Source organism: Cantharellus anzutake, assembly GCF_015039405.1.
Source record: "Cantharellus anzutake strain C23 chromosome Unknown EI90scaffold_9, whole genome shotgun sequence".
Classification (NCBI taxonomy): Eukaryota; Fungi; Basidiomycota; class Agaricomycetes; order Cantharellales; family Hydnaceae; genus Cantharellus; species Cantharellus anzutake.
In genome coordinates, this window is record NW_024066959.1 from 771,540 (window position 1) to 798,008 (window position 26,469).

Sequence of the window (26,469 nt, forward strand, 5' to 3'; positions counted from 1 at the left end):
ACTTCACCTGTTTGGGTTGGCCCATTACTCATGTCCTGGTCCATCTCCAACCATGTCGAGAGGGAATGAAGTAGTTTAGGTTGCGATCGCTGGTATAACTTCGTCCCTGCGGCTGGATTCGTGCCATGTGCAACACCCAAATCATGTCCCTTCCTTTAAGTTCAAGGTGAGTGTGTATGCAATCGTGTCATACTCTCACACGGACCTCGAATGTCGATTTCAGACACCAAACCCTCTGCCGTTGTACTACGATTGATACCCTCCCCGCTGTACTGTACCCGCCTTGTTGCATTTAAAATATATTGTATTACTCAACCTTCAGTACTTGGAGATTTACGGTAGTTCCGCAGAACCTTCTCCTGTTGCCAGCAGATAATGGATTTTCGATCCTGCAGATACGGGAATCTCCTCTTCTGTGGCGAGCTGGAGCTTAAGCGAGGACCAGAGGCTAGCATCAACAAACTCATTCCTTCAATAGAACCAATGGAGCCTTCGGAGGCCTCAATGACGTGTCCCTCCTCGCCAAATTCTATTGATGTCATCACGTAGATTAGTGTAATACTGAAATAACTACAAGAGAGTGATTGATGGTATTATACGTCGCTTTCGTAGTAGGAACGGCAAAAATGGCAACTCGCCCGTCGGCCTTCTTCTCTGGCGAACCTCAAAATCAAGGCTCTACAATCCCTGCATAGAAGATGGCCACAGGGTGCCCCTGTTGTCATCCGGCCCGTCATATCTTCGTAGCAAATAGGACACTCGTTTGGAACGTAATGCACATTGAGCGAAGTCGATTCCTCTAAACCGCTCGTACAGTTGCGAAGTGAACGTGAGAAATCGAAGATCTTGTCCCAAACCTCCCGCCGCCTCTCGTCCTGTGAGTGATCCTGTCTAAACTTCACTAGCGGATGGGAAAGAGGATGTACCCCGACCTCGTTGGGTAAGCTTTCGCATTGTTCGCACAAGGTAGTGGACTCGCATGCAGGATGTAAACACTGGATACGTGAGTGGTTGTTAACGCGGCGCTAAATAATAATAGGAGTCGAAGCTCACGCGGTACATAGATCCTATTATGGGTCATGGCAACGAACACAGTTGTTCCGATGGATCACGGGTGCAGTAGGGATCGGTCCCACAATGACGTCGCTGGAATTTGAACAACGGATGAAGGAATGACCTGGGTGTCTTTCCGTAACTCGGCTAAGAAGCACACGTTATGTGGTTCGCGTCATGCCATTCTCAAAAACCTTTCTGACTCACCCCACGCATGCCGGGCACAGCTGAAAGTCTGAAAAGTGACCGGCAAAGAAATTTAATATCTCGGTTATTATAGAATCAAGTGGTACGAACTGGGGCAGTTAAGACAGATAAATCTGGGGTATTGAGAACGACGCCGCAATCACCGCAAACTCCTTCGCGGGTACGTTCACTTGTCACTGGCGAATTCCCTGTGGTGTTTGGTACTCTGCCGAGTAGCGGCGCGTCTTGCAAAGGCAAAGCAGAAGAAGATTCGATTCGATAGTTTGTGATGGGTATAGTTGGTCGGTAGATTAGTTTACCCCTCTGAACGAACGTTACGAAGGTATGGGAAGGTTCGTCGATCTCCCCTTGACGAGAAATGCACGAGGGGCAAAGATCAAGATTCCCGCATTGGATGCACTTGTACCTCACGCCCCTAATGGGACGATGGCAATTATTGCAGTCGACGTAGTGGTGAATGGCTCCCCGCATAGCGCGAATATCTCCCTCGCTATCATTTCTGTGTCGTTGGTTCGAACGACTCGCACATCCAAGATTTCCGTCAGTTGGATCAGGGAATGAGTATCTCTGTGCCCACTGGGACTGCTCTCCCATGACTGAAGGGCCACGCAATTAGGGCATAGTTGATAGTCCTCGCAGTCTAAACACTTATGGAATATGTGGGCCCTAGCGCATGTCCACAGCAGGAGCATCTGCGACGAGATACTGGGTATTCCCTTCTGACGCTGTGCTCTACAGTAGAAGGAATGACGTCCCGAGAACGAGATAGCGCAGTAAGCATGGGTGCTGAGGGGAAAGCTTGAGGTGTGAAAGTGGAAGTAAGGAGACTTTCTGTGCGAGAAGTGGGAGGTAGGCAGGTGACCGGCCTCTAAAGTTATGGGTGGGAGGCACCAGAAATGTTTCGTTGTTGGATTACTGGGGTATAATGTCTAGCGTCTCTACGCAGATGTATCTAACACGCCGGCCATCGGGTCGTCCGCAAGGATCAGGCGTGTTTGGAATGGGGTGTGGGTGTGGTGACTGGAAGAGCTGTGATGCTGTTGCACCAATGTCATCATGGTTGCGTAACGCCTGACATAGCCACCGAAGCATGCGGAAGCATGCCGAATTTACCATCTCACCTGGACGCGCCCCGAGGAGCAGCCATTCTCATCACCGATCAGCTAGGCTCTCCTGCAGAATTTCTTCTCTGTCATACTATAGTGTCTTCTTTGAATGAGGGTGTTGCTTGCATACTTGTATCGACTTCGAATGACTTGCACCACTGGTCCGCGATCACGTCTCGTTCTGTGAGCAAGGGAGCCGTGGGTGGGACTGAGTATGGCCCTGACATGTAGCCCCCCTGGATTTGTCTAGCTGAAAAATATTCAAACGTATATTGACTCGAAGAAATTTACTTTCATCGATGGCGCTTCGATCGTTGCCACAGAGTTCAATATTGACGGAGCTAGTGGCAATGGATCTTCCCGTTCGTCTGGGCCCTTAAAACAAATCTACTCGAGAATCACGGAATCTATCAATGATTTGGTGACTTTGGGTGTGGCTGGAGGCAGACCACCCATCCTTTTGTTGGACGATATGTCCACATTGGAATGGATAGGGATAAATCAAGTAGACATACTGAGATTATATAGAGCTGTGATTGCCTTGTGCAGAAAAGCAAGTCATCTAAATGCGATCTTCATTTCCATCACACTTAACCGATTTATAGCATGACGTTTCTGTGATTGTTCTACACCACACGATATCCCCGGATTCCCCCTCCCCCATATTAATCTATCTGTTGAAAATTTCCCATTCCATCATGGATGTGGTGCCGTTTGCTAGTGGACGCAGCGGCGCGGTCTCTGGCGAGGTCCGTTTGGGTCAGATTCCGTTTGTGGTTCTCAATCTGATTCCTACTCTCAACATCAAAGATCGTGTGGCGTCTAGGTCCTCTGGGCGCTTTGAATGCGGCTCGAAGCAGCGGTAACCAGGCACCAAAGCATTCGTCCTGCAATACCGTCTGACGGAATCTGGCGCGGTCTTCTTTCATAAAGGTTCTGCCGCCGTGATAATGTGATTTGGACGTCGTGGTTGTGAGTCGCTACTTTGACAGCCTGACCACGCCCACCTTTACCTCATGCACATCAACGCGATAGGAATACGGAATTGAATACAACTCCAATGAGCAAACAGAAATGAACATGGCCTAGTTCCAGTGTTTGGCGCGTGAATGGGCCTCCCATGCTTCCTCGCTCACAAACTTCCTCCCACAACATTTGCGAACCGGGTGCGAGGTGACGTTCTCGATGTGTGCTTTCAACGCTTCCCGCGTTTTGAACCTTCGTGAGCAATAGCTACAGAAGGGCCTTGTATCTACGACTCGGGGTAGGACCAGGTGAAGGTGTTTGAGGAAACACTACATGATCTGCGTTGAGGCATCTAGGAAGTGACAATTGATTTCTCCTGAAAGTGCCACGCTATAGACACCGCGTACCGCTGGACGTCTCTGCTTCCTCGGTGGATGCCTCGTCGTCGCTATCCTCAGAGGACACGTCCCTCCGTAGGTCACAGCTTGAATTTCCCATACACCCTACTCCGCTCGTCCAACGAGACCCGCATCTAAAGCAAAACGATGCGGTGCAAAGGCAGTAGAACTGCGCATCTGTTTTCCTTACAGCACGCGGCGCAACCTATGACGACCATTTCGAATGCCGTTGTCGCTAACACTGTAGAAGCGGGGACATACCGAAAAGTGGGGGCAGACCCTGGTTAATCTGTTTGAAGTTTGGTGGCGGATATGAGAACCACCGTTTGCAGAAGACTGGAGAAGCGCTGAGGAACGTAGATGATGGCCTTTTTGAGAATGCTACCATGGGATTTATCTTCCTTGCCAGAAGTTCGAGCTCTGATTGAACTCTTTGGCGGAATCCTTGATTCAGGACGATCGCAGCACAAGGCTGGGTGTAGAGCGCCTAAACTTCGTAATCATGGCGGGTGTGAGACCGCCGTTATCGCCACCGAAGAGAAGAATATGAGCACTTTACGCTATCGAGAGTGGAAGTGAGATGAAGACTGATAAGTGCCAGGAACAGGGGTTAAGCGCAGAAGATGGGGCTAGGGGTGGTCCGATTCATGTTTATTAATGTCGGCCCAAGTATCTGGGCTTTTTGAGCGGTGCGTGCAATACGCATGGACTGCTTCAATGGACTGTATGGAATTACAAAAGTCGTAGCTGGTAGCTACTGCTTGGAATTGGGGCTGCACCTGATGGCAGCAGTTGCACTTGTTCGGGTTAATCCATTCCCCGTTTGAATAGTACAACAAGCAAGTCAGAAAGCCGCCCGTAGATTCGTACATGTGTCAGTAGTGTGTGTGAGTGGCGTGAAAGGTTCCCCGAAATAAGCGCTGAGAACAGCGGCCAGCAGCGCTGTTGAAACGAGGCAGATCGGCCCACAAAGTATTCCGCGGACCTGGTGGACAAACTGATAGTGCAGGATAGATAACCCACAGCAATGGAACCTCGGACTAAATTTGGACGGAAGCGCCCAGAGCTACCGTTCCTGGATTTGCTTCCGTCATTGGGATTAGTAAACCTAACTACATCACCCGTACAGCTTCGGAGCAACATATTTGGATAACTGACCAGAATGCTTGACCATTGTTCGATTTTTCACAAAGGTAAGTGACAAAACTGGCCAATAACGATAATGGTTGATGTGGTCGATGACGTATGCACACAGGAGGCATCGTACTCTGGTCTCGGTCTTTCACACCTGCTGCTGCAAGCATTAGTACCTCTGCATCATCGCCCATTAACAGTCTTGTTCGCGAAGCACTCATTGAGGGTCGTACGACCGACGATAGCTATGAGAAGGACGGTTACGCCATTAAGTGGTCATTCGTTAATGACTTGGAGCTCATTTTCGTGGTATGTCGCTTTCATTGCTGGTAACACCCTATCCCCTATGGGATTTTGAGCTAGTGCAATAAACGTTGTCATCCCGATCCAGGTTACATATCAAAGAATTCTCCAATTGACCTATGCCGAGGACCTTCTGGCGGCGCTAAAGACCGTCTTCCTGAGTCTTTACGAGCCATTCCTTGTGACCTTTGTCGCTTCATTGCACGGATCAATCTCTTTAGTGGCCCGGGATATCACGCTATCTAAAGGCATTACCATCGATCCTGCCACCTCCACCTGGAACTTTTCGAAAATCTTCGCAGGGTGGGATAAAACGTTTGACAAGGTGCTCAAGCGTATCGAGGATAAAGTTGCCCAGGACCGTAAATCCAGGCTGAGGAGCGTTCCAAAGGCTACATTGACACAGCCAAGCCCCCCATCTTCCCCAGATGATGCTGCTACCAGTGCGCCACCTTCGTTGTACCTTCTCGCGGCTTCCTCAATCGCCCGTTTTTAGCACCGTCAAAGGAGACAGAGCCCCGCCATGATGCGGAGGATATATCGAAGAATGTTGAAGTGTTGAAGAGTCGTTTGAAGGGCTCGAACGCACCAGTACGTGGTGGTCGTCGACGAGGCGCCAAGGGCAATAAAGCTGTCACCACAAACAAAGACAGCCCGAATACCACCGAGTACGCATCTTCTTTAGCCCTTTTCCCAATTCTGTCAAATTAGACTCCGGCTAACCGTGTAATTCCCACTCAGTTCGGACGCCACTTCAGCTCCCAAGAAGAAAGTCCCCAAAAAGCGGCACGAACTTGGGATGATACCTTTGGTCCTATTGAATCAACAAGTGGGGATCTTAACCTCGACTATAGCTCCGATAAGCCTGGTGATATTGCTAAGGCTGCTCCGGCGGACCTCTCCGCTCTTGTGGACGAGAGTTCTCGTGGGACAATAGGACAAGATGGTTTCTATGAGGTGAAGGATCTTGATTTTGGAGGGAATGTTGGTGGAGGGATTGAAGACGATGAAGACGAAGAGGACGACCTGATTACTCGTGCTCTCAGCGGAACATCCTTCGGTCGAGAACAACTGAATCGTGACTCTAGCACTGGTGAGACATCGGCTGCGACCATAACCTCTCGATTTAGCGCTTTGTTCTCGAGGATTACGGGGGGCTCGAAAGTGTTGACGAAGGAAGACCTTGACCCTGTACTAGCAGGGATGAAGGACCATTTGATGCAGAAAAATGTGGCACAGGAAATAGCGACCAAAATTTGTGAAGGGATTGGGGAGAGTCTTGTGGGTACGCGAGTGAGTGGATTCCGCGGTGAGTTTACTTGGTTTATAGTCGTATACTCTGCGATTGGATGCTATCGGGTAATTCGAACAGGCGTCAAGGCCGAAGTTCGAAAGGCGCTCTCGGATGCCATCACCCGAATCCTAACGCCAAAAACCTCAACAGATCTTCTCCTCGCCATCCGCACCAAACTTGGCACATCCTCTACATCCTCCGCCGCCATGCAGCGCACACCGTACATAATGGCCTTCGTGGGTGTCAATGGCGTCGGGAAATCAACCAATCTCTCCAAAGTTTGCTTCTGGTTATTACAGAATCAGTTAAAAGTATTGATCGCTGCATGCGATACATTTAGAAGTGGGGCGGTTGAACAGCTCAGAGTCCATGTGAGGAATTTGGGGCTACTTGTTAGGGATGAGGATAGGGAGAAGGGAACAATTGAACTTTATGAGAAAGGGTATGGAAAGGATGCGGCGGGGATTGCGAAGGAAGCTATTACATATGGTGAGTCCACACGGTGACTCGCTTCGGATGATTTCGCTGAGCATGACATGTTATATCAGCTACGGGACGAGGGTTTGATGTGGTGCTCATCGATACAGCCGGGCGTATGCAGGATAACGAGGTGAATTTGCATTCTATCGTATATGTGCACCGTCCACTAACTAGTGTTTTTCCTTCCCCCGAAAGCCCCTGATGAAGGCTTTAGCAAAGGTCTGAATGCAGGAAGCGCTAGCTCGTAACTTCAAACTTACCTTGCCTCCGCTTGATTAGCTCGTCTCAACCAATAATCCGGACAAAGTTATTTTTGTTGGCGAAGCCCTCGTAGGCAACGAAGCAGTCGATCAGCTCCAGAAATTTGATAGCGCTTTGAAGAACTACTCTGCAGCTTCGTCGGGGGCAGGAAAAGGTCATGGAATTGATGGAATGCTTGTTACGAAGTGGGATACGGTCGATGACAAAGTTGGTGCTGCATTATCGATGACATACGTGACGGGACAGCCTATTTTGTTTGTTGGCTGTGGTCAGGTAAGTCAACCTTGGGCTTTCTTCCCGTGGGTACGAAATTGATTCGTTGGTTTTCTTCAGACTTACACGGATTTACGCCAACTTCGCGTTTCCCACATCGTTCTGGCTCTGATGAGTGATTGATATTGGAGACCATTTCATCTACCAATCGGATAGCCTTGTTTGTCGTCGGGTAATACTAGCTCAATTTGAGTTCGTCGGGCCTGGTTCCACAGTGTCAGCGCCTCCGCCAAGGGCCGTGAACTCCCGAGTGAATGTACATAGCCAGCGGATGTGGATGTTTGGCTTGATGTTCATAAACAACCAAAAAGTTTTCACAATCGACCTCGGGCCCACATAGCCGATTCCCACTTGCAAGCACTGCCCAGGCAGGACCTCTAGGAACGAGAACTCACCACGCCGTGGTCTAGAAGCTCCCCCAGCGCCCAATGTGATTCGCTGGTTATGGGTTTAAGAGGTTCTCCCTGCTTCAATGGATAACAGCGTAGATGGCACTCACACGTTAAGTCAGCCCTTTCTCAACTTTCTGGGCCGCCTTTTTCAACCACCTTCTATTTTCTTACCTTCTCGCCCCCAGCGTTTTGCCTCCCCGTCCGAACCATCAGCGAAAATGTTGGAGTATCGCGGCGGGGGTGTAGCGGCTCCTGTAAAGGTGTTGGCCGGACGCATTACTGTGCGCCTCTTGATTTTTTGGAATGTCGCACCACGTATGTGTAACGAAAGGAGGTAAATCCATTAGACGCCCATGCAGGAGCCGCGTACCATACAACTTGCATGAGTGGATGTGGTGCCTCATAGTAGTAATGTGCACGCATGCCTTTGATCGTGGCCTTGAATCAGTAACCAAAACTTTCTGGAGCAATGACTATTCAACACATGGGTAAGGCTAATAGTGCGGATATTAGTCCTTGTTGTAAGAATGAGAGGGGAAAGCACAGTATACAAAAGAAAATATACAGCACTTAGATATTATGTTATGAAACGTCAAGAATGAATCCAAGAAAATGGACAATCCAAGGACAAGACAGAGCCCAGTAGATATGAAAGCAGGACTTTTAGAGACAGGGTACAAGTAATTGTGGGTGAAATATTGAATGAATGAGATGTAAAATGAGGAATGCCAAGGATGTGAGTACCTCTAAGATGTGGGACCACTGTGTGGCGAGGGGTGAAGGGAGATGAAGCTAGAGGTACTGCGGCCAGCACCTCGTCCGTCCATCAGCATTTCCTTCAACCACTGGATTTTCTCCTCTGCCTTGTCACACCTAGCTTTGAAATCATCGCGTTCCTTTTCCAGATCCGCTACCTGACCTTCTAAAGTGCGGACGTACTCCAACTTTTCGTTGCCGGCTGTGGCGTGCTGCAATTGTATTCTGCCGCCTCTTTCGTGCATCAGGGGAGTCAGCTACTGAGATGACATTCCAAAGCATCAAGAGGCACGCTCTATGCGTCTGGCCAACAATTCTCGGAGCCGGCACACGTATCACCCAACCCAGGAATCCCTAGATTCCGAACCCGCATTACTTTGTACATAATTTTTGATCTTGGCGCCCTAATCGGGCAGCCTCCACGTGCACGTTAAATATCCAGAAGTCTACAGTCTGCAGATCAAATATCCAGAATAAACAACAACAACACACACACATGCCCAGGCAGGACCCCACCCTCTATGACACACAAACAATACATAAGCACTGCCAGCACAAGGGTGAGTCCCGAAAACTCCAAGAAGATGGAAGGAGATGCTGATTCTGGTTCAGGATTACGTAGGGTGACTCGATTCATCAATACGCAAATTTTGTGAACGATAGTGACGTAAAAATCGGTCATGAACTTTGACACGCGTAGCTGAACGCACACAGCAGTCTAGTTATTCTAAGTCTGTGGTAGCTATCCCTCTTCTAGCCTCCGATGGGTTGTAACTGCGCAACGCGATACTTGCATTAGTAAAGGTATCGGCTGCCAGAGCAAGTCCCATCCGTATGTACAGGCTCTACGCCACTGAAGCGAAACCGAGAGCAAGCGCGGTCAAAGCGTGAAAACAAACGACGAATGGCAACATAAAGGGAGCTCCCAAAGCAAGTGTGTGCGGCCCGGGCACCTTGCCTTGGCACCTTGCCTTGGCACCAGGCAACCTTCGGCCCTGGCCACCGGTGGCATTACTCCGCCTTGGTATTGTCATAACTCAGTAACGCCCCCAATGGACCGTAACTCATGACTAGCAGGAAGTGAACAACGTGTAGGAGTGTATAGCGCCGACACCACAGCCTTGGCCGCTCCACGACTACTGAGAGCCAAGTTTAAACGCTCACTGTGCCTGATTGCAATGTATTGGACAGCCTCGAATCATGTCGAATGTCCTTCCTCGTGCTCGGCTAACATGTCAGCGTACACCATTCCCAACCCACCCCATCGAGCAGACTCCAGTAGGCTTTATCGTGAGTTAGACATCACTTTTGGGGCCTCCTCAGGCTCGTACCCAGCCGTTCTGTTTATGCTTGTTTATTTGGAACGACTGGGTCCGAGTCTGGGGCCCTCCTCGTTATTTTGGTCTGCGTTACTCAAAGGGCCCCCTCATTCTCTTATCGCATGGCTTACCTTAAATGCTGGGAAGGGTTGCTGCTCATGGATGCCACTCCTTTCTTATAAGGCGAATCGAACTTAAAAGGTCATAGCACCTGCTAGTTACCTGTGCTAATCATATAGAGCCACTCCCAGTTGTGCATGAGCGGCTGAAGTTTCCCGAGCGGCTGCTCAGATGACAATTAGAATTTCCGTTGGGCATGCCCGGTGTGCACTACATTAAATATCGTAGTTTATCAGGTTTCCCTCTTTCAAGATTCAACCCATGTCCGCTTCTAAGGCCTGCGCGTACTTTGCAAGGGGGAGCTGCTCCAAAGGCGCCAACTGCGCGTTCTTGCACCCACCAGGTCCTGAAACGCGTCGCAGTCCTAGTCCCTCCAATCCTGCGGGAGCCCGCACACCTTGTTCCTTCTATCAGCATGGGGATTGCAAGAATTCCAAATGCAACTTCTCACATTCCGCCCCTCCCGCCCCTGCTGGGCCTGGTGGGCGCAAACCTTGCATATACTACCAGCGAGGGAACTGCACAAACTCCAAATGTACATTCTTACACTCGGTTGATCAGAGGGAGACGAGAGAGGTAAGTTTTCCAGGATGTCTCATACAAGTGTTCGTGAGCCTGGGCGCTTATTCCTCCTCTGCGAAGGACATGGATGACACTACTACGAGAACTATGCTAGGATGCACAGCAACATTGACCAGCGGTCTTCGCGTTACCAAGGTTTCCCTGGACCTTGAGTCGACCTGTGTTATCATCAGTAATCTTCCTGAGGACGTCGAGGAGGCTGCTCTTCAGAAGATACTCCGTCCTATTGGCGAACACAAAATTTCCTTGATGCTGAAGGCGCTCCGTCCTATGGCGCGTGTAGAGTTCGAAACCCCAAGCTTGGCGTCTTCCGCTGTTGCGGCGGTTGATAAAAAGTCGTTCCACGGCCATGTGATCACAGCTCGACTTGCGCCACGCCGTGAGTCTGGTGAAGGGGTCTTGCGAGACAAGCTTCTCCAAGTGACGTGGGATGAGCCGACCGCGACAGCGTTCGCGTACTTCAGCAACCGAAGGCAAGCGCAACTCGCCGCGGAGAAGTTCGATGGATCTCCTATTAGGGGGAAAATGATTTCAACCAAGTTCCAGGTCCCCAAACCAAACCAAAGAGCATTATTCAGCGTAGTCATCACCAACTTGATTGAGGATGTCACGAAGCCCGAGATAATCAAGTTAATCAAGTGTGACGACGTGACGATCCAACAACCCCCATTCTTGCATTTGGCTTCGTTCGCCAGGTTGTCTGAGGCGCTCGAGGTGGGAGGGCCGGGGACCCTGGAGTCTGTTAATCATGTCCCAACACTGCCATCGGATCCTAAATTGAAGGCTACTGCCGTTTACGCGGTCGCAGATCAAGCCGAAAAAGCGGTGGAGACACTTCATGGCAAGAAGTTCGATTTCTTGAACAACAGCCCTCTTTGGCTGTCACGTACCCCCTCCGTCAAGTTTAGTCTCAAGCGAGAACAATTCCTCGCTATTGAACCGAGACTCACTTCAATAGAGGCCGAACACTCTGGGACAGAGTTTGACTTCCGCAAGTTCGTGGATGAGAAGTCCACAAAGGCCACTCTTCGTGTAACGGCGCCGGACGCTCGCTCCTTGGGACAACTCAAATTGAAGATAGAGCGGCTTTTTCGCGGGGAAATTATCTTCGACGAAGACAACAATGTTTGGGACGAGGAGCTGCTTACTCAGAAAGGGCGAATCATTATCGGCGACATAGCTCAGTCCAAAGGCGTGTATGCTCGCTGTGATCCTATCAAGCAGCATATCTTGCTATTTGCTCCAGACGACTCGACTGGACAGGAAGTGCGTAAACGTATTCTCTCCCGGGTCAACAAAATGCGGAACAGTCGGCGCTCATTCAAACTCAATCGATCCAAATTTGGAGTGATTATGAGGTGCGGACTAGAAACCCTTCGCGAACGATATGGACAAGAAAGCGCCAAGGTCAATATCAAAAAGTTCACGCTGTCTGTGTCTTTGAAATCAGACACCGATTTTAAATGGGTGGAGGACTTTGTTCGAGGCCTCGCGGAATCAGTGCGGTCGTGGGTTGTCGGGGGTGTTAAATGTCCCATCTGCTTGGGTAGTGTGACTGGTGGTTTGACCCTCTCATGTGGTCATGAATACTGTGGCCGATGCCTGGACCACATGTTTCAAAGCGCGTCCTTCCCATTTACGTGCTTGGCCGAAGAATGCGGCGTGCCAATCCGGCTCTCGATTATCAAAGCTCGCCTCGGTTCTTCGGTGATGGAGAATCTCTTAGACCTCGCCATGGAAACTTACATCAAAGAACACCCGGAAGAATACAGGTTCTGCCCTACCTCGGATTGTGCGCATATTTACGTCCCGGGACCCGGAAATTCCGTGCATCAGTGCAAAGGCTGCCTTACGGAGATTTGTACGTCATGCCACGTCGAGGCTCACGCAGGCCTCACTTGCGCGGAGCGTCAGGAACTGTGCGACCCAATCGAACGAGTCTTCACCCGATGGAAAGCGGAGAATGATGTGCGACCGTGCTCACGATGCCGGGTCCCTATCCAGAAAAAGGGGGGCTGTAACCATATGACTTGTTCGATCTGCAAAGCGGACGTCTGCTGGGTCTGTATGGGTCTTTTTGATGCCGATACCATTTATCCCCACTTGGAAAAGGTCCATGGGAAAGTCTAGCCTCAAACGAATGCTGTGTATATCTTCTGAAGCATGTGCATGTGCTATGTCGATGCATTGACGAGAAGTGACGAGAAGATAGGTACAGAATAATGGTGTGGGATACAGCAACCGTATCCCTAGCATAGACGTCTTTCGCCTCGGCAACGGCTTGAAACCCATCCTTGAGACCGAACGTGATAAGCAGTAATCCTTCACTGAAGGCGAAATAGTACAGAAATACAGAGGCTGCAGGGTCACCTGCCTGACGGAATGTCAAATTTCCGCGGTAGCTTTACTCGCGCGGCCGCTCTGGGTATCCGGGTCTACAGGGTAATACACTAACTCGTTGAGACTCGATATTAATGGCTACATTTCCCTACTTCGGCGCTTTCCAATGCATGTTTAATCGCGGAGATTGGTTGAGAATTGGGTGAGCAATAGTGTAAACTCAATTTTTTGAATTACGAAGTTTGCTTGGAATTTTAAAAATAGCAATAACTCCAATGTAGGCTAAGGGGATGGAGATAATCCGATTTCCACGACCTTCCTGCATCGGATAATCATTTTGTCTGCTGGCACTAGATTAATTGGCGGTTACTTTACCGAGGGGATTTAGGTCTTCTATCATATTGCCTGTCAAATCCACGTCTGGAATGCGCACTCTCCGACAACTTTCTAACCACAACATATTGCACGAAGAAATTGTGAGTCCCACTGTCGGCATTTAATTGCGGAAAGGTTGTGTATTGTATACCCGATCAATATGCAGGGTCACCTGCCTGAGAGCATTTCCGCAATTTTCATTTTTTTAGGCCGCCCTGCGTATCCGGATCTACAGGATGACATTCCCCAACTCAGCGAGAACTCAATATTAATTGAGTGGCCCTATATAAATGTCACTAACGTTCATCCATCGCATGCGTTCGCTTGCGACCATGCGTGATTTCCTTCTTGGATTTAGTTATCTAACAAACATTTGGTCCCTGCTGCTACCACAGGCGTTCTGTCTTGTCTCTGTCTTGTCTTTGTCTTGATTGTTCATTCTAGTTCATCCCTGTGTCACTCAGATAGGGCGCCTCAATCGTTATCAGGCGACGGTCCATAAACACTTGAAAGAGAACGTCGTCTGGGTTATTTCTGGGTCTAGCTTTGTCGTCAAAATTCAAGTTGCTTAGGCACATCAGCCGGATTGCCCAGTGCTTTTGATGCCCAAAGAACGAAATGGTCTTCAGCTTCATGACGACATGGCGGGTACTGGTAACGGCGCTAGTGCTGTCCTCCGAAGCAATGGCGCAGGGCTTGAACAGTTCCGTTCTTGATATGGTCCGTGCTAACGTGAACTCGTCTTCGACAACGAGGTACGTCCACGTCGCTTACCTGATTTTTGGTTTGGACCCTGGATTTTTTGCGTCTGATGTTGCACATATGGCTGCTGATGGCATTTTGGGTATATGTTCTAGTTGGGAGATGGGTACTGCAACGGTACGTAGCCTGATCATCATACTGTCCACCTTGGATGACACCCTCCCTACACTAATATCTTCCTCGCCCAACTTGACGATGCACCGCTGCTGCCGCTGCGCGCTGTGCGCTGTGCGCTGTGCGCCCGCTACGTTTATGCGTCACACTCTTAATACCGCTCCACACTCGCGAAACCGCGTTCCCCTGCTCCGACCCGCTCCACTTTGATGCAAACGCCACATTTTTTACCCGATCATCCACAGGAAGCAATCCTCGAAAACGATCTCCGCCTTTCAGTTTTCCAACCTCGCCGCCCTTCAAACCATCCTCAGGTCTCACAGAATCCAAGATAAATTCCATTCTTTATTTCGCTCGAAATGCACTCCGACAGCGGAATCAATCACTTGCGATTATTGAAGATACTTCCGCCGGCGATCCCGCGAGGTTCGTAGATCTTCAATTCCCCCCCTTTGAGAATTCTTATCGAAATCGGTTTGATAACGGCGATTTCTTCTCTGATGGAAACTTTGTGGCTCTTGGTTTCTTTCTTGCTTCTCGATGGTGGTTCCCGTTTCCTTGGTCGCTTCCCCACTCCAACTTCGCGACTTATGCAACGTAACAAGTCTGGGGGTGGCCGTCATACTGGGAAATCTCACAGGCGCTGATACAGGCATTCCGAACGTCACTTTCGCCTCAGCTGCATGGGAACAAGTTCAATATCTACTTACAGAAGTGCCTCGGGCACCAAATGGAGCGATATCACATCGTGTGAACGAGGTATGTAGTGTGTTCCTCTTTCACTTATGCCGCCCACGGCCACGGCGCTGCACATCCTGCCGGTATCCTTCCGCCCGTGGATGTGTAGTGTTGGTGCGTGGTTGGTGGCGAAAGCACTTTGATGACGTCAATTCATTTATTACATATATTACGTAATGACTCGGCGACTGGTCGCTCTTGGAAAATGCCTTGTCCTTGATATGCGTATTAGGTACAGCTTTGGTCGTAAGTACCATGTTTTCCTAGCATGTTTCGTTTAGATCCTGGTTTGCTGTTGCGCTGGTTGGCGCCAGCCGACGTCTCATTCTCCCGATTATCGTTCACATCCCAAACACCGTACACTGATCCGACACTATTCAACGATTTTTGACTTAAAGACCTTCGATACGAATGACCTTCCTTCATGCCGCTTACGTATCGCTTCCTCGTTTTCTACAGGGACTTCGTATACATGTGCCCACCCTTCTTTGCCTACTACGGCGTCGTAACGAATAATAGGTCACTGGTTCAGGAGGCGTACAGGCAGATATTGCTCTATAGGGACGTGCTGAAGCGACCGAGCGGACTCTGGCAGCACATTGCGTTGGGAGAGGAGATAGATACGGGGAATTGGTCAACCGGTGAGTGGGGGATGCGTTTTTTCTTATGTTTTTTTTTTCTTCTTGGGGGGGATGCAGTGCGATCGCTGACTGCTGATCTTGGTGAATGTGATGATGATAGGTAATGCATGGGCAGCAGCAGGTATCGTACGTGTGTTGGCGACGATTCAAAACTCGCAGTTTTCCGGGGAGATGCAGAGCCAAAGGGAGGATTTGACCAGTTGGGCAGAGGAGATCTTCGATGCATTCTATCCATATCAGGTCAGTTACGGACGGCCCCGTTCATTGACCTCCTGTTCTATTTCCCCTTTCACATTACTCGGCCACTCACTATGTCCCATCTAGGATTCCTCGACTTCCCTCAGCCGAAACTACGTCGATGACAACACATCCTTTCTAGAAGCCTCTGGCTCAGTCCTGATGGCTTCCGCAGTCTACCGCCTCGCCATCCTTTCCAAATCTTACGGACACGTGCAGAATGCTGAGCATCTCCGATCGAGTGTCTTTTCTACAGAGGCGGGAAGAACTCACCAGGTGGTCATATTGATGTGGAAGGGTGGTTGTACCCCGTCGTAGATCCGACACTTTTAGGCAGTTGGGAAGTAGGAGTCCTGAAGGGGAGAGTTTTGTTTTGCTGTTGAATGCGGCATATGGGGATTGGGTTAAGGCGGGGAGTGAGGGTGCGAAGTCGGGGGCTGCTGTGAGGAGTCGTGGAGGGCGTGAGATGAGGAAGTTGAGCGCTGGTTATGCGGCTATGAGCTTTGTCGTGGGAATGATGATTGCTTCTGGATTTTTGTTTTGATTGAAGGGCTTGTGGTACGCAGTCTTTTCCTGTTGTTTGTGATTATTTCCTCATTAGAATTTGGGATGTCACTGCATAATTGAGCTACGTTAGCACATTTGTATGATGGACACCTGTTGAATGGGATGTGTGTACTACTTTTACTCGGTCGATACATAACTACTAATTCATGCCATTCGCCGTTGATGCGCGCTCCGGTTCCTGAAAGATTTGCAGTCCTCCCTATAGATTCTATCGCTGCTCCAAATCGAGTTGGTTATAACGGGCGAGGGGAGCTTGTGGCGAGTCGGCAGGGCCTAGGATCTAGGGAAGTTCCTTTGGAGATGAGACAAGTGCAACCTTACACTTCGGCGAGCTAGTTTCACAATGCGTGGTTATAGTACGGGTCGCTGTCGCAATAAACAACCAAGTCTTGTCTCCCTCCAGATGCGGCAGTAGCAATGTATGGCGAGATCAGCGATAAGAAATTGGGGGAATATCCTTGCTCACACCACAACCTGCGCGCAGGTACGTCTATCCCTTGTGCAATGGCGGCTTGCAATAGTCTGTAACCCAGGAACTTGAAGAGACAAAGCAACACCCATACCCGCGTGTGTACTAATGTCCCCGGAAGCGAGGCACTGTTCGCTATCCACGAGGGTGACATTTGCGATCCAGATGCTCATCCAGCAATTCAGGATCAAGGAAGCTCTATAGGCTGTTTGTTTCCTTTGGGATATTACGCGTTATCGAGTTGTATACTCTGTATATTTTTGTCCCAACCTTACGGCTCCACGCTAAAGTCTTGCCAATTCACCCGGTTTTACCGCCTAAAACGGGTTCTTAACCGCCAAAATGGTGTTTACGACCCACCCAATCCCCTCCAGTATCCACAAAATGCACAACTGGTCCTATTGCATTCCGTGCGGAGCTATCTCCCATTCCCACGTAGAAGAACTTTTATTCGGTTGCACATTGGCACCAATGCCAATGGTACACACATGCAGTAATAATATCGCTTCAAGCCAAACTTCCAAATCGTGACGGAAAAACAATAACTTATGTGCAGCCAAGCTGAGCAAGGGCAGACGAGACATCAAGAATGAGAACGCAACCGTTTGTAAATCCAAAAGCTGCTAAAGATCCTTGAGAAACCCAGGTGGAAAGATTAAGCGGTAGAGAAAAAAGATAAGCGGTGTCAACGCAAAGCCACTGTCCATCCCTTATGTGTAGTGCACTCTTTGAAACCCCTTGTTGGAAAGCTACATAATGCATACTAGAAGCTCCGTATTTCATTGAATCAGAATGGTCCTCAAGTATCTTGAGGGGACTGCCGGTGTGAGGGTTCCACAACCTAATGGTATGATCATTTGATTCTGATGCCAGGGTCGATCCATCTGGGGAGAAGGCTACAGATGTCACCCAGTCAGAATGGCCCTTGAGGGTCCTGAGGTGGTCTCCTGTGCGGGAGTCCCACAGCCTGATGGTACAATCGGATGATGCCGATGCGAGGAGTCCATCCAGGGAGAAGGCCACAGATGTCACTGAATGAGAATGGCCCTCAAGTATCTTTGCAGTCCTAGTCTGAATGTCCCAAAGCCTGATGGTACAATCGGATGATGCTGATGCCAGGAGTAATCCATCAGGGGAGAAGGCTACGGATCTCACCCAATGAGAATGGCCCTCAAGTATCTGGAGATGGTTCCCAGTGTGAGGGTCCCAAAGCTTAATGGTGCAGTCACCTGATGCTGATGCTAGGAGCGATGTATTTGGAGAGAAGGCTACAGATGTCACCAAACAGAATGACCTCCGAGTGCCTTAGGGTGGTTCCCAGTGTGAGGATCCCACATCTTGACGGTATGATCATCTGATGCTGATGCCATGACCAATCCATCCGGGGAGAAGGCACAAATTTCAAGCAATGAGAATGGCCCTTCAGCGTCCTGAGGTGGTTCCCACTGTGATGGTCCCATAGGCTGATTGTGTAATCTTCCGATGCAGATGCCAAGAGTGATCCATCTGGGGAGAATGACACACACCTCACGGCATCAGAATGGCCCTCAAGTGTCTTGAGGTCGGCTCCTGTGTGAGGGTCCCACAGCTTGATGGTACAATCTTCTGATCCAGTTGCCAGAAGCAACCCATCCGGAGAGAAGGCCACGGATCTTACCCAATAAGAATGGCCTGCAAGTGTCCTAATATGTTTTCCATTGCGAACGTTCCACAACCTGGCAGTGTGATCATCTGATGCTGATGCCACAATCATTCCATCTGGGGAGAAGGTCACAGATCTCACCCAACTGGTATGACCTTTAAGTGTGTTGAGGTGGTTCCCAGTGCGAGGGTCCCACAGTCTGACGGTATGATCAGATGACGCAGATGCCAGACGCGATCCATCCGAGGAGAAGGTCACATATATCGGCATATGGGAAGGGTCCTCAAGGGTCCTCACATTGCTCCCACTATCAGGGTCCCACAGCCTGATGGTGTAATCATCGCATGCTGATGCTAGAAGCAGACCATCTCCAGAGAAGGCTGTGGATCTCGTCCATTCAGATTTAGAGTGGCCCCAAGTGTTCTGAGACAGCTTCTAGTGTGAGGGTCCCATAGCTTGATGGTACTGTCATCCGATGATGAGGCCAGGAGTGATCCATCTGGGGAGAAGACCACAGCGGTCACCGTATCAGAGTGGCCAGTTAAAGTGGCAATATCGAGAGGCCATTCTGAATCGCATCCCGCGCGTACAGTTACGGTTGGATCGGGTGCTTCTTGGGAAGTCCCCGTCAGCTGGCTGTTGGTGGGAAGATGGACTGGGTGATGTGGGCTGCGCTGGCTTCGATGGTTGGCGCATAAGTTAAAATCATCCGGAAAGCATCGTGTAAAACGGGGGCAACGTGGACCAGGATATTAGTACTTCTCTAATTTGATGGTGAGTGACATGTTCTCGAGCGAAACAGCGCAAGTACTAACTACCCAGGAAGAATGTCTCCTAGACTTCTGGCCGCATCACCCACAAGCCCCATCATACTCATTACTTTCATCCATCGCAGTAAGAGGCCTTGTACAACATCACCCCCGAACCAGTGAATTTCTCCAGTGCATCTCTAACCTCTTCATCAACCGATCGAAGGTTTCTCAGATGCGATGCCCAAAGCGACACGCGTACTGCACTTCTTCCCCACTAGGGAACCGAGCTTGTCACCTAAATCCTCCACATCCGCATTAAGTGAATACCATGGCACAATCTCATCTACAGCCGGAACAAGCTCAGCGACGAGAAGATCCAGGCAGCGGAGCGCCATCCACCGCTCGTGCTTCTCCACATCCACCCTGAACTCGGGATCCTTACACCGCTGAAGTAAAAAATCCGGAAAAGATGGATGGTAGACTTCAACTCTTCCTTCTGGCAGCGGGGGTAGCGGTATGATGGATTGGGTGTGTGTGAGCATGAGTGTAGGATTGGAGATCATGACAAAAGCGCCAAGCGCTTTCAGGGGCAACGAGCTCTTGAGCAGGACGATAGTGTGGAGAAGTCGGTAGAGGTCGACGTGCTTCTCGAGGGGTTTTGGTAACGCAAGCCAATAAACTCTTTCGTAAAGCTTATCGAGCTCCGCGTAAGGACCCACTTCAGTCGTCTGACTGTCCTCTAGGATGGATTCCAGTTGATCCATGGGATCCAGAACGTCATCGCTATCTATGTACTTGACAACAGTAGCAGCCCAGATGAAGAGCCGATCAGCTTTCTTCGCAAGAGCCGAGACCATGGCGGATGTGAGCCACCCTTTGGAGACCCTGTCACTGAATCGTTCGGAAACGACGTGGAGCTGACCCCGAAGATATAACTCGATATCTCGCGAAGCGACGTGCTTATCAATTTCATGAATCACAATTTTGTCCACATTCATGAGCTCCGTGACTATATGAGACTCTGGTCGGCTTGTTATGAGTATACGGAGGCCGGGATGCCAGCGTAGCCGGAGATAAGGTGGCGGAGAATTTCTTTTGCTCCATTCGCATCGTCCTCTTACACTGATCTAGAGCATCAATTACCAGGAGTAGAGGCTTGGAAACCTCGAGGCCTCGAAGGGGTGTGAAAAGTAGTGAGGAGTATTGGGTGAGAGGGGAAGCACGGGGAAGGTTACTATCTTCCTTCAATGCCTCCGCAACAGCCGCACCGAATTCGGGAAGTTTCATAGCGATGTTCCGCACGATTGTCCCGAGGAAGAACTTGGCACTAGACAACTCGGCATGTTGACGGGAAAAGAAGAAACTAGATCCAAGGTGTCCAGACTCGTTAGCATCCTGCGCAATGGTACATGCGATAGTCGATTTTCCGATCCCGGCTAGGCCATTAACCCAGAACACTGGTTTAGTCGTATCACTGATGGGTCGGCGAAACCACTGCTTAATGGTCCACAGAATTTCACTTCTCGTTCCCGGAAAACAGATGGATGGTGCGCCAAGTCGGTTGGTGTCATGACTAGCGTCACCAGTAGAAGGGAGCGTGTTGAGATAGGACTCCAACTGCTTTGCTTTTTCTTTTAGGGCTCCCTCGCGACTTTGTACCTGGAAAAAATCAGAACCTATGATTTTTGCGCCAGGGTCGGACAACTACCTTCTTCATCTCGTCCTGAAGTTTTCGGGGCACTGGTTAACTCGGAGTTTAAGAGACTGTATGAATTGTACCACACCTCAATCGGAGCCACTCCTAAGCGAACCCTGGCCACGTGCGTAGCCTTAAAATCAGGACTAAGTGAATGATACACAGGCAGTGGAGAACCACATACCTGAAAGGCTATTACAGAATTGTGCACTCTTTGCCCGGCTAAGCGGATAGCACCTTGAAATTTGTCGCGATTCACCCACAGGTAAACAGTGCTCTTCTTGCAGTATGATTGGAGTGGCATAGTGATCGCAATAAGTTCACTGAAAGGAACGGTTGGATTCCACCTCCGAGAAGCACTGAGGGGGCATAACACACCTTGATAAAGTCTCGATGGGCTGGACAAGTTCAGGAGACACAGCATCTTGTCGTTGGTATCGTTTGAGCGCTTTCAAAACTGACCGATTAAAGAGTTTGATGCTGTTCTGGAGTTCGCTGATCGCATCGTTGATTCCTCCGACCGTCTGTAAAAGCCCAAGGGGCTATGTGGGATGTTATTCGGACAAAGCCTTTGAATGAACGCACCTTCAACTGTTTAACTACTTCGAGAAAGCCATGTATTGCACCCCTAAGGCCAGGAACTGGGACACTATCTAAAGTATCATTCGCAATACACAGCGCGTTCAGAACGCCGTTCCAAATAATATTGGCACTCGTGGCGCCTGAAAACGACAATCCAGACATGGCAGAAGACGCGCTTGGAACCGGCTGACCCCGCGATGATTTTGAGAGAACTCTCTTAGAAATATGCATGGCAGATAGATCGTAATCACGGTCGGGCAAAGGTTTCCGGGACTGATGCAGGGACGAGTCGTCTCCGCCAAAGAATGTTGGAGGCACACTCGAACTGGACCCAGATGCTTGGTCCGCAGGGGGCACTGGTCCTTGATTGTCATTTGTGCCCTGGCGTCTCAACCACAGCTTCCGGAGAAGCTTTGTCTGACCAGTTTCATGTAAGTAATCTCTGCGAGGAACGATCACGATGACATACAGGACGGGGAACAATATCTTCACCGCCATTTGGTTCCTCGGCAGACAAAGTATCTGCCACCATGTGAACATGGATTACATCAGTCGGAAGTCCGATGACTCACTGGAAGGCTCGGACGTATTTAGCATGGAAGCGTCGTGAGGTGAAGGATATGAAAAACCCGTTATGATACTCTTCGGGACATTCTCGGTGTCTCCACAAAACGGGTACGACTTAGATTCAGCAGAAATGACAGTTTGCAGTACCTTCCGAATAGAAGGGCGATTCTCGGGCACTACAGAACAGCAGTGGGACAGAGTGCGCTGAAGTGGGTCCTCGAAGTCCCAGTCCCAAGGAGCTTTTTTCTGGAGCTGCGGGTGCCTGCCCAATATTTGCATGTCACTCAAATCGGAATATGGTTGTTTGCCGAACAGTATCTAGTCAGGTTGGGGGTCATGAACTTCTCCACTACTACATCAGCAAGAAAGGTATCCGACTCACCGGAATACATGTACATGCAAATGAGTAGACGTCGCTTTCAGTGCTCTTCCTCTTCTCATCCAATATCTCCAGAGGGGCGAACCTGATTGTGAAATTGGTGGCTGAGGACGTTTGACCGGTGGAGAGTTCACTGCTGAAGCGAGATAAGCCAAAATCGCATAGTATTGCGTTGTGGTCATCGCTAACGAGAACGTTTGCCTTTGAGATGAGATGAGCGAAATGAACGCGAATGACAGGAGGAAGTTGGGCTAACAGGCTTAAGATCACCATGAATAATGGCTGGCATCCGGTGATGTAAATAGTCCAGTCCTTTTGCGATACCGCTCACCTAAAGTGTCACAGTATATCCATTGTATTCCGAAAGCGAATGGATGGTCAAGTAGTCCTTACCAAATTAATCTTTTCTGAGTCTGGGTTCTTCTGTAGATACTCAAGTATGCTCCCATTTGAGCACCAAGGAGAAATCAATACACCCTTTACATCGCACCCGACCCCTTCAATGGCAAAACCAAGGAACTTGAGAATGTGGGGATGATCCAATTCGCTCCAAATTTCCATCTCACGGGTGAGGTACTGGATGCCTGTCATAAGGAGGATTCCCTGTTTACAGGAATATTGGGGACTCGCCTTGACCGTTTTTTTAATCATATACACGGTTTCATGCAGGTTGCTTACGGGCGGGCGAAGCTCCTTATAGCAGACCTGGCGCGAAAATGATCAATCCGGGGGTGCTCCGGAGAGAAGGTACTAACGTTTACTGGGTTTTCACGCTGAAGAGGCCTCCAAGCCGCGACATAGACAGTAGAGTAGCCACCTGAGCCAACAAGGCGCCGGGGAGAGGGATCGAACTGTCCACTGAGATCTTTCGCCTTGGCCTTGGCAGCTTCCCGCAGGCCTTCTATCAGGGCAGCCGATGATGCGTCCATCATGGGGCTCGCAGAGCAAACAGGCCTTCACTGGTTGACCTCCGAGAATCCCAGTCAACACGTGGGTAAGCTGACAACCTAAACGGGTACGGACAGCGCTCTCAATTCATTCGCGACGAAAAGGGAAGGTGCATTACAAATGGAGCAAGCTGATGTCCTGCACTGATATCCCCCCTTTGAACGTACACAAGTAGTGAGACAGATTTCGCTGCATGATTACCCCGTGGAAAGAGCAGACAACCGAAAGGAGGCAGCGGCTGAGCCGTTCCGGGTCCTGCTCGCCGAATTAAGGTCACATTCGCAGCAAGACCGAAACACTTACACGCAACAGCGCTGCTCCAAGCCGGGGACGAGGGGGCCGTACCGACTGTAGAACAGAACCAATAGATAAGATAACCGAGAAAAGTTACCGATTGCATGCGGTGGATCGACGTGAGAAGACAGTAACAAGAACTGCCTGACAGTGGGTCTGCTAGATTGGCATGACTGAATGGATGAGAACTCGGCGCTGTTGGTCCAGCAAAAGTGGGAAGGGGAAGATCCATTTCATCAATAGCGCTAGCTACATGCTCTGCATATAACCCGATCCTAAAACCCAAACGATCAGACGGGACAACATGGAACAATATACTTAGGATATGAAAACCATGGACGCGGCAACACAATGACACTCTGTACCGAGTTTATGGCCAGGTATTCCTCACGACCTTGACATGCAAGAACTACAGCAAAACCCCGTACAGGAGATACTACAACTTATTTTCAATATCTAGTGCCGAACAGAACGCGATTGTTTGAGGATTTATATATCGTATCGCTAAAGAAAGCAGGAAGAGTGCCAGCCACCAAACCAGGTCAAATAAAAGGTCAATTTCAGTCCTGATCATCGTATCAAACAGAAAAGCACCATAAGGGGGATCGATAGAAGTGAGAGGAAAAGAACGGAGACACGCACGTTGTTTTCCATCCACCTTTTTGGGTCCAGGAGCGGTCATACAGAATTTCTGCACATTTTCAATCTTCTTCCCTTCGCCGACGTTCTCTTTGATCCACTCCAGCTCCTTCTGAACCATCTTTCGCGCTTCTTCCATGGATGGAAGTGGATCCTGTAGGCGTGATAGAGAGAGATAGGGATGGAGGGCTCTGGTTATGGCTAGCCATTCTGTGTCGTATGTGAGATGTAATTTTGGATCTAGGGCTGATGATGGTGGAGGGGGTGAGGATGTTTTCGCTTGACGACCAGTAAAGGATGTTGGGAGGAGAGATTCGAGTGATGAAGTTGAAGGGTCATTAATATCAGCGGAAGTCGCTGGTCCCGATGCGACGGGGGTATCATCAAATGGCGAAGGAATGTCAATTACTTCGAGGTATTGTCGTTTGGGCAAGCATTTATCCAATGCTAGAAATTTTGTTTCCGCGCTGCCTGCAGGTTCCTCGGACGATGAAGGTAACTCGCTCGACAATTCGGGTGCAGTGACATTCTCAGAGGTGTCAACGAGGGCGGAAGGCTGCTCGTCATCAAACTCGTCATCATCGATGGTAATTTCATCAGGGTTCTTGGTCGCTCCACGCGGTAACAATGGTGATTCAGCAGAAGTCGTGTTACCACCGTGTCGATACGTCGCCTCGTACTTGACATGTAAATGGGCAGAAAACCACCATTTAGGTCTAAGCTTTTCCAGTATCGTCGCAAGAGGAGGGGATCCAAGCTTGCCACTCTCCACATCTGGCCTGAAGAACGGTTTTTGCGATAAAAGCGAGGCAAGATCACCATGGTGTTCAATTGATTTAGGCCAATCGTGGGATAAAAAGATATCTGGCGGGGACAGCTACAGAATGTCCGTGAGATGACGTATAACATTCAGGGCTTTAAAACAAAGTAAGTCGAATGTGGTGACAGTACCTGAAGAATTCGGAAAACGTCGTAATGCCGAACATGATATATGCTTCGGAGGGTCGACTTGTCATAAGGTAGCTTTTCGAAATGCCCTACGCATGTATATCAATTAGCGATTCCTATAACCACGCGCGTGGAGAAAAAAAAAATTGGTTGTCCCTCACCCAACGAGTATGAATGGTAATTGTAAATTCCCGAAATGCCCGCGATGCGAATCCCATTCAGATTCACAACTCCCGCACATCCTAAATAGTAGATGTTCGGTGCAAGCCAACCTCCGTGGTATCTAATTCGAAAAATCCGGGGGGTTAATATCAGTGGCACCCACGTCACACCTAGGTTGACCCACAGCTCCCAAAGGTAATTACTTGCTTCATGATTCCCCCCAATGATAATGGTAAGCACAGGTGCCACTTTCTCTCCAGTGTAATACCTAAAAAAAGAATAGAAACGTCAACGATGAAAACAGCGAGCCGACTGGTTGCAAGAACTCGGTCCCCTACAACCAGCTTGTACATTCAATCCACTCACTTGTAAAACCCGCCAAGACGGCGATACTTATCTGGCACAGCCATGCATGCCAAATCTGCATTATTCCTGATGGCCTGGAAGTCACCATTGATGAGAAGAAGATCGATGTTGTAGTTGTCTTTCATTTGGAGATAAGTGATTTGCTTGTACGTAGCGTCGAGCTCTCCATGACAGCAGCCTTCTACAGCGATCTAAAGTGAAGTTTATGAATATAACAGTAACAGATATCCAACGGTGGAAGTGCTTTGCCTTCATCGGTCGGGTTGTCGCTCGTGAGGCTGTACAACGGTCAACTCTACAGTATTCCCACGGCTGGCGGTGCCTTTTACGATTTTTTGAAGCAGAATACTCTGATCCTGTTAGAATTCTTGGTATAATGGCGTACGCTATGACCAACTCACGTTTGGTGATGTTGAGTCGTGTGGCGTATTAGATTTTCGCCAATTACCTTTCTTGGTGACACCCGTGCCAAAGTCAGTGCGCATTCATAGCGCCTGACTATAAAATCTTAAATTTTGGGCAACCCAACCTTTCCTCAGTTCACGTACAACGGGACTGAGGTGAGTTGGTTATATCTTGTTTGTCCTTTGTATCTCATGTATTGAAC

The 26,469-nt window shown here is 49.5% G+C and overlaps 11 protein-coding genes across 11 annotated transcripts; 4 read left to right on the forward strand and 7 right to left on the reverse strand.

Annotated features, from left to right (window-relative positions):
* Positions 1 to 462: 462 nt before the first annotated feature.
* Positions 463 to 2,329, reverse strand: EI90DRAFT_3043149 (uncharacterized protein). Its single transcript, XM_039059233.1, has 7 exons — positions 1,942 to 2,329; positions 1,779 to 1,900; positions 1,347 to 1,746; positions 1,261 to 1,288; positions 1,088 to 1,200; positions 1,054 to 1,067; positions 463 to 995 (listed from the first exon to the last, which is right to left on the reverse strand). The coding sequence occupies exons 1-7, from the start codon at positions 2,039 to 2,041 to the stop codon at positions 594 to 596; spliced, it is 1,179 nt and encodes a 392-aa protein (XP_038919960.1). The 5' UTR covers positions 2,042 to 2,329; the 3' UTR covers positions 463 to 593.
* On the forward strand, positions 2,075 to 3,693 carry EI90DRAFT_2657739 (uncharacterized protein). Its single transcript, XM_039053412.1, has 5 exons — positions 2,075 to 2,549; positions 2,617 to 2,919; positions 2,972 to 3,135; positions 3,193 to 3,338; positions 3,402 to 3,693. Exons 1-4 carry the CDS (start codon positions 2,295 to 2,297, stop codon positions 3,230 to 3,232), a joined length of 762 nt encoding a protein of 253 aa, XP_038919961.1. The 5' UTR covers positions 2,075 to 2,294; the 3' UTR covers positions 3,233 to 3,338; positions 3,402 to 3,693.
* Positions 3,305 to 4,904, reverse strand: EI90DRAFT_3043153 (uncharacterized protein; the record flags this gene model as incomplete). The annotated part of the gene is made up of 4 exons (XM_039059234.1): positions 3,305 to 3,624; positions 3,740 to 3,935; positions 3,992 to 4,066; positions 4,902 to 4,904. 4 exons carry the CDS (start codon positions 4,902 to 4,904, stop codon positions 3,452 to 3,454), a joined length of 447 nt encoding a protein of 148 aa, XP_038919962.1. The 3' UTR covers positions 3,305 to 3,451.
* EI90DRAFT_3118935 (uncharacterized protein) lies at positions 4,893 to 7,598 on the forward strand (the record flags this gene model as incomplete). Its single annotated transcript, XM_039063156.1, has 10 exons — positions 4,893 to 4,923; positions 4,986 to 5,173; positions 5,256 to 5,610; positions 5,664 to 5,835; positions 5,926 to 6,476; positions 6,540 to 6,950; positions 7,010 to 7,071; positions 7,137 to 7,160; positions 7,221 to 7,475; positions 7,536 to 7,598. The coding sequence occupies 10 exons, from the start codon at positions 4,893 to 4,895 to the stop codon at positions 7,596 to 7,598; spliced, it is 2,112 nt and encodes a 703-aa protein (XP_038919963.1).
* A 745-nt stretch (positions 7,599 to 8,343) lies between these two features.
* EI90DRAFT_3043162 (uncharacterized protein) lies at positions 8,344 to 9,033 on the reverse strand. The gene has a single exon (XM_039059235.1). It carries the CDS (start codon positions 8,866 to 8,868, stop codon positions 8,614 to 8,616), a length of 255 nt encoding a protein of 84 aa, XP_038919964.1. The 5' UTR covers positions 8,869 to 9,033; the 3' UTR covers positions 8,344 to 8,613.
* A 1,290-nt stretch (positions 9,034 to 10,323) lies between these two features.
* Positions 10,324 to 12,774, forward strand: EI90DRAFT_3013700 (uncharacterized protein; the record flags this gene model as incomplete). The annotated part of the gene is made up of 2 exons (XM_039056687.1): positions 10,324 to 10,638; positions 10,705 to 12,774. 2 exons carry the CDS (start codon positions 10,324 to 10,326, stop codon positions 12,772 to 12,774), a joined length of 2,385 nt encoding a protein of 794 aa, XP_038919965.1.
* A 756-nt stretch (positions 12,775 to 13,530) lies between these two features.
* Positions 13,531 to 16,513, forward strand: EI90DRAFT_3043165 (Six-hairpin glycosidase-like protein). The gene is made up of 11 exons (XM_039059236.1): positions 13,531 to 14,114; positions 14,217 to 14,238; positions 14,481 to 14,513; positions 14,567 to 14,661; positions 14,841 to 14,994; positions 15,083 to 15,087; positions 15,433 to 15,614; positions 15,715 to 15,854; positions 15,939 to 16,094; positions 16,118 to 16,165; positions 16,189 to 16,513. Exons 1-11 carry the CDS (start codon positions 13,978 to 13,980, stop codon positions 16,393 to 16,395), a joined length of 1,179 nt encoding a protein of 392 aa, XP_038919966.1. The 5' UTR covers positions 13,531 to 13,977; the 3' UTR covers positions 16,396 to 16,513.
* Positions 16,514 to 16,691: 178 nt separating this feature from the next.
* EI90DRAFT_2657974 (uncharacterized protein) lies at positions 16,692 to 17,143 on the reverse strand. The gene has a single exon (XM_039053413.1). It carries the CDS (start codon positions 17,039 to 17,041, stop codon positions 16,757 to 16,759), a length of 285 nt encoding a protein of 94 aa, XP_038919967.1. The 5' UTR covers positions 17,042 to 17,143; the 3' UTR covers positions 16,692 to 16,756.
* Positions 17,144 to 20,165: 3,022 nt separating this feature from the next.
* On the reverse strand, positions 20,166 to 22,577 carry EI90DRAFT_2658072 (uncharacterized protein). Its single transcript, XM_039053414.1, has 10 exons — positions 22,509 to 22,577; positions 22,132 to 22,444; positions 22,029 to 22,081; positions 21,751 to 21,976; positions 21,563 to 21,699; positions 21,356 to 21,501; positions 21,162 to 21,300; positions 21,066 to 21,110; positions 20,990 to 21,004; positions 20,166 to 20,940 (listed from the first exon to the last, which is right to left on the reverse strand). The coding sequence occupies exons 2-10, from the start codon at positions 22,403 to 22,405 to the stop codon at positions 20,251 to 20,253; spliced, it is 1,725 nt and encodes a 574-aa protein (XP_038919968.1). The 5' UTR covers positions 22,406 to 22,444; positions 22,509 to 22,577; the 3' UTR covers positions 20,166 to 20,250.
* EI90DRAFT_2968385 (kinase-like domain-containing protein) lies at positions 22,479 to 23,204 on the reverse strand (the record flags this gene model as incomplete). Its single annotated transcript, XM_039055621.1, has 3 exons — positions 22,899 to 23,204; positions 22,762 to 22,836; positions 22,479 to 22,706 (listed from the first exon to the last, which is right to left on the reverse strand). The coding sequence occupies exons 1-3, from the start codon at positions 23,154 to 23,156 to the stop codon at positions 22,479 to 22,481; spliced, it is 561 nt and encodes a 186-aa protein (XP_038919969.1). The 5' UTR covers positions 23,157 to 23,204.
* A 762-nt stretch (positions 23,205 to 23,966) lies between these two features.
* On the reverse strand, positions 23,967 to 26,280 carry EI90DRAFT_3043181 (lariat debranching enzyme, C-terminal domain-containing protein). Its single transcript, XM_039059237.1, has 8 exons — positions 26,264 to 26,280; positions 26,112 to 26,212; positions 25,863 to 26,053; positions 25,681 to 25,764; positions 25,496 to 25,617; positions 25,338 to 25,423; positions 24,390 to 25,263; positions 23,967 to 24,251 (listed from the first exon to the last, which is right to left on the reverse strand). Exons 2-8 carry the CDS (start codon positions 26,115 to 26,117, stop codon positions 24,184 to 24,186), a joined length of 1,431 nt encoding a protein of 476 aa, XP_038919970.1. The 5' UTR covers positions 26,118 to 26,212; positions 26,264 to 26,280; the 3' UTR covers positions 23,967 to 24,183.
* Between the last annotated feature and the right edge of the window lie 189 nt (positions 26,281 to 26,469).

Bases quoted from the DNA above. Each gene is read 5' to 3' on its own strand.
- EI90DRAFT_3043149 (XM_039059233.1), bottom strand. From the start codon at position 2,041: ATGCTTACTGCGCTATCTCGTTCTCGGGACGTCATTCCTTCTACTGTA. The intron at 1,901-1,941 runs GTGGACATGCGC...ATAAGTGTTTAG, and splicing joins TCGTCGCAGATGCTCCTGCT to ACTGCGAGGACTATCAACTA. The intron at 1,289-1,346 runs GTACCACTTGAT...GTCACTTTTCAG, and splicing joins TGTCTTAACTGCCCCAGTTC to ACTTTCAGCTGTGCCCGGCA.
- EI90DRAFT_2657739 (XM_039053412.1), top strand. From the start codon at position 2,295: ATGCTGTTGCACCAATGTCATCATGGTTGCGTAACGCCTGACATAGCC. The intron at 2,550-2,616 runs GTGAGCAAGGGA...GGATTTGTCTAG, and splicing joins CCGCGATCACGTCTCGTTCT to CTGAAAAATATTCAAACGTA. The intron at 2,920-2,971 runs GCAAGTCATCTA...ACCGATTTATAG, and splicing joins TGATTGCCTTGTGCAGAAAA to CATGACGTTTCTGTGATTGT.
- EI90DRAFT_3043162 (XM_039059235.1), bottom strand. From the start codon at position 8,868: ATGCACGAAAGAGGCGGCAGAATACAATTGCAGCACGCCACAGCCGGC.
- EI90DRAFT_3043165 (XM_039059236.1), top strand. From the start codon at position 13,978: ATGGTCTTCAGCTTCATGACGACATGGCGGGTACTGGTAACGGCGCTA. The intron at 14,115-14,216 runs GTACGTCCACGT...TATATGTTCTAG, and splicing joins AACTCGTCTTCGACAACGAG to TTGGGAGATGGGTACTGCAA. The intron at 14,514-14,566 runs GTTTTCCAACCT...ACAGAATCCAAG, and splicing joins AAAACGATCTCCGCCTTTCA to ATAAATTCCATTCTTTATTT.
- EI90DRAFT_2657974 (XM_039053413.1), bottom strand. From the start codon at position 17,041: ATGTCACCCTCGTGGATAGCGAACAGTGCCTCGCTTCCGGGGACATTA.
- EI90DRAFT_2658072 (XM_039053414.1), bottom strand. From the start codon at position 22,405: ATGCAAATATTGGGCAGGCACCCGCAGCTCCAGAAAAAAGCTCCTTGG. The intron at 22,082-22,131 runs GTGAGTCATCGG...ACATGGTGGCAG, and splicing joins AAATACGTCCGAGCCTTCCA to ATACTTTGTCTGCCGAGGAA. The intron at 21,502-21,562 runs GTGCGTTCATTC...GGGCTTTTACAG, and splicing joins AAGTAGTTAAACAGTTGAAG to ACGGTCGGAGGAATCAACGA.
- EI90DRAFT_3043181 (XM_039059237.1), bottom strand. The intron at 25,618-25,680 runs GTGGGTCAACCT...TTTTCGAATTAG, and splicing joins AGTAATTACCTTTGGGAGCT to ATACCACGGAGGTTGGCTTG. The intron at 25,424-25,495 runs GTGAGGGACAAC...ATACATGCGTAG, and splicing joins TTACCATTCATACTCGTTGG to GGCATTTCGAAAAGCTACCT.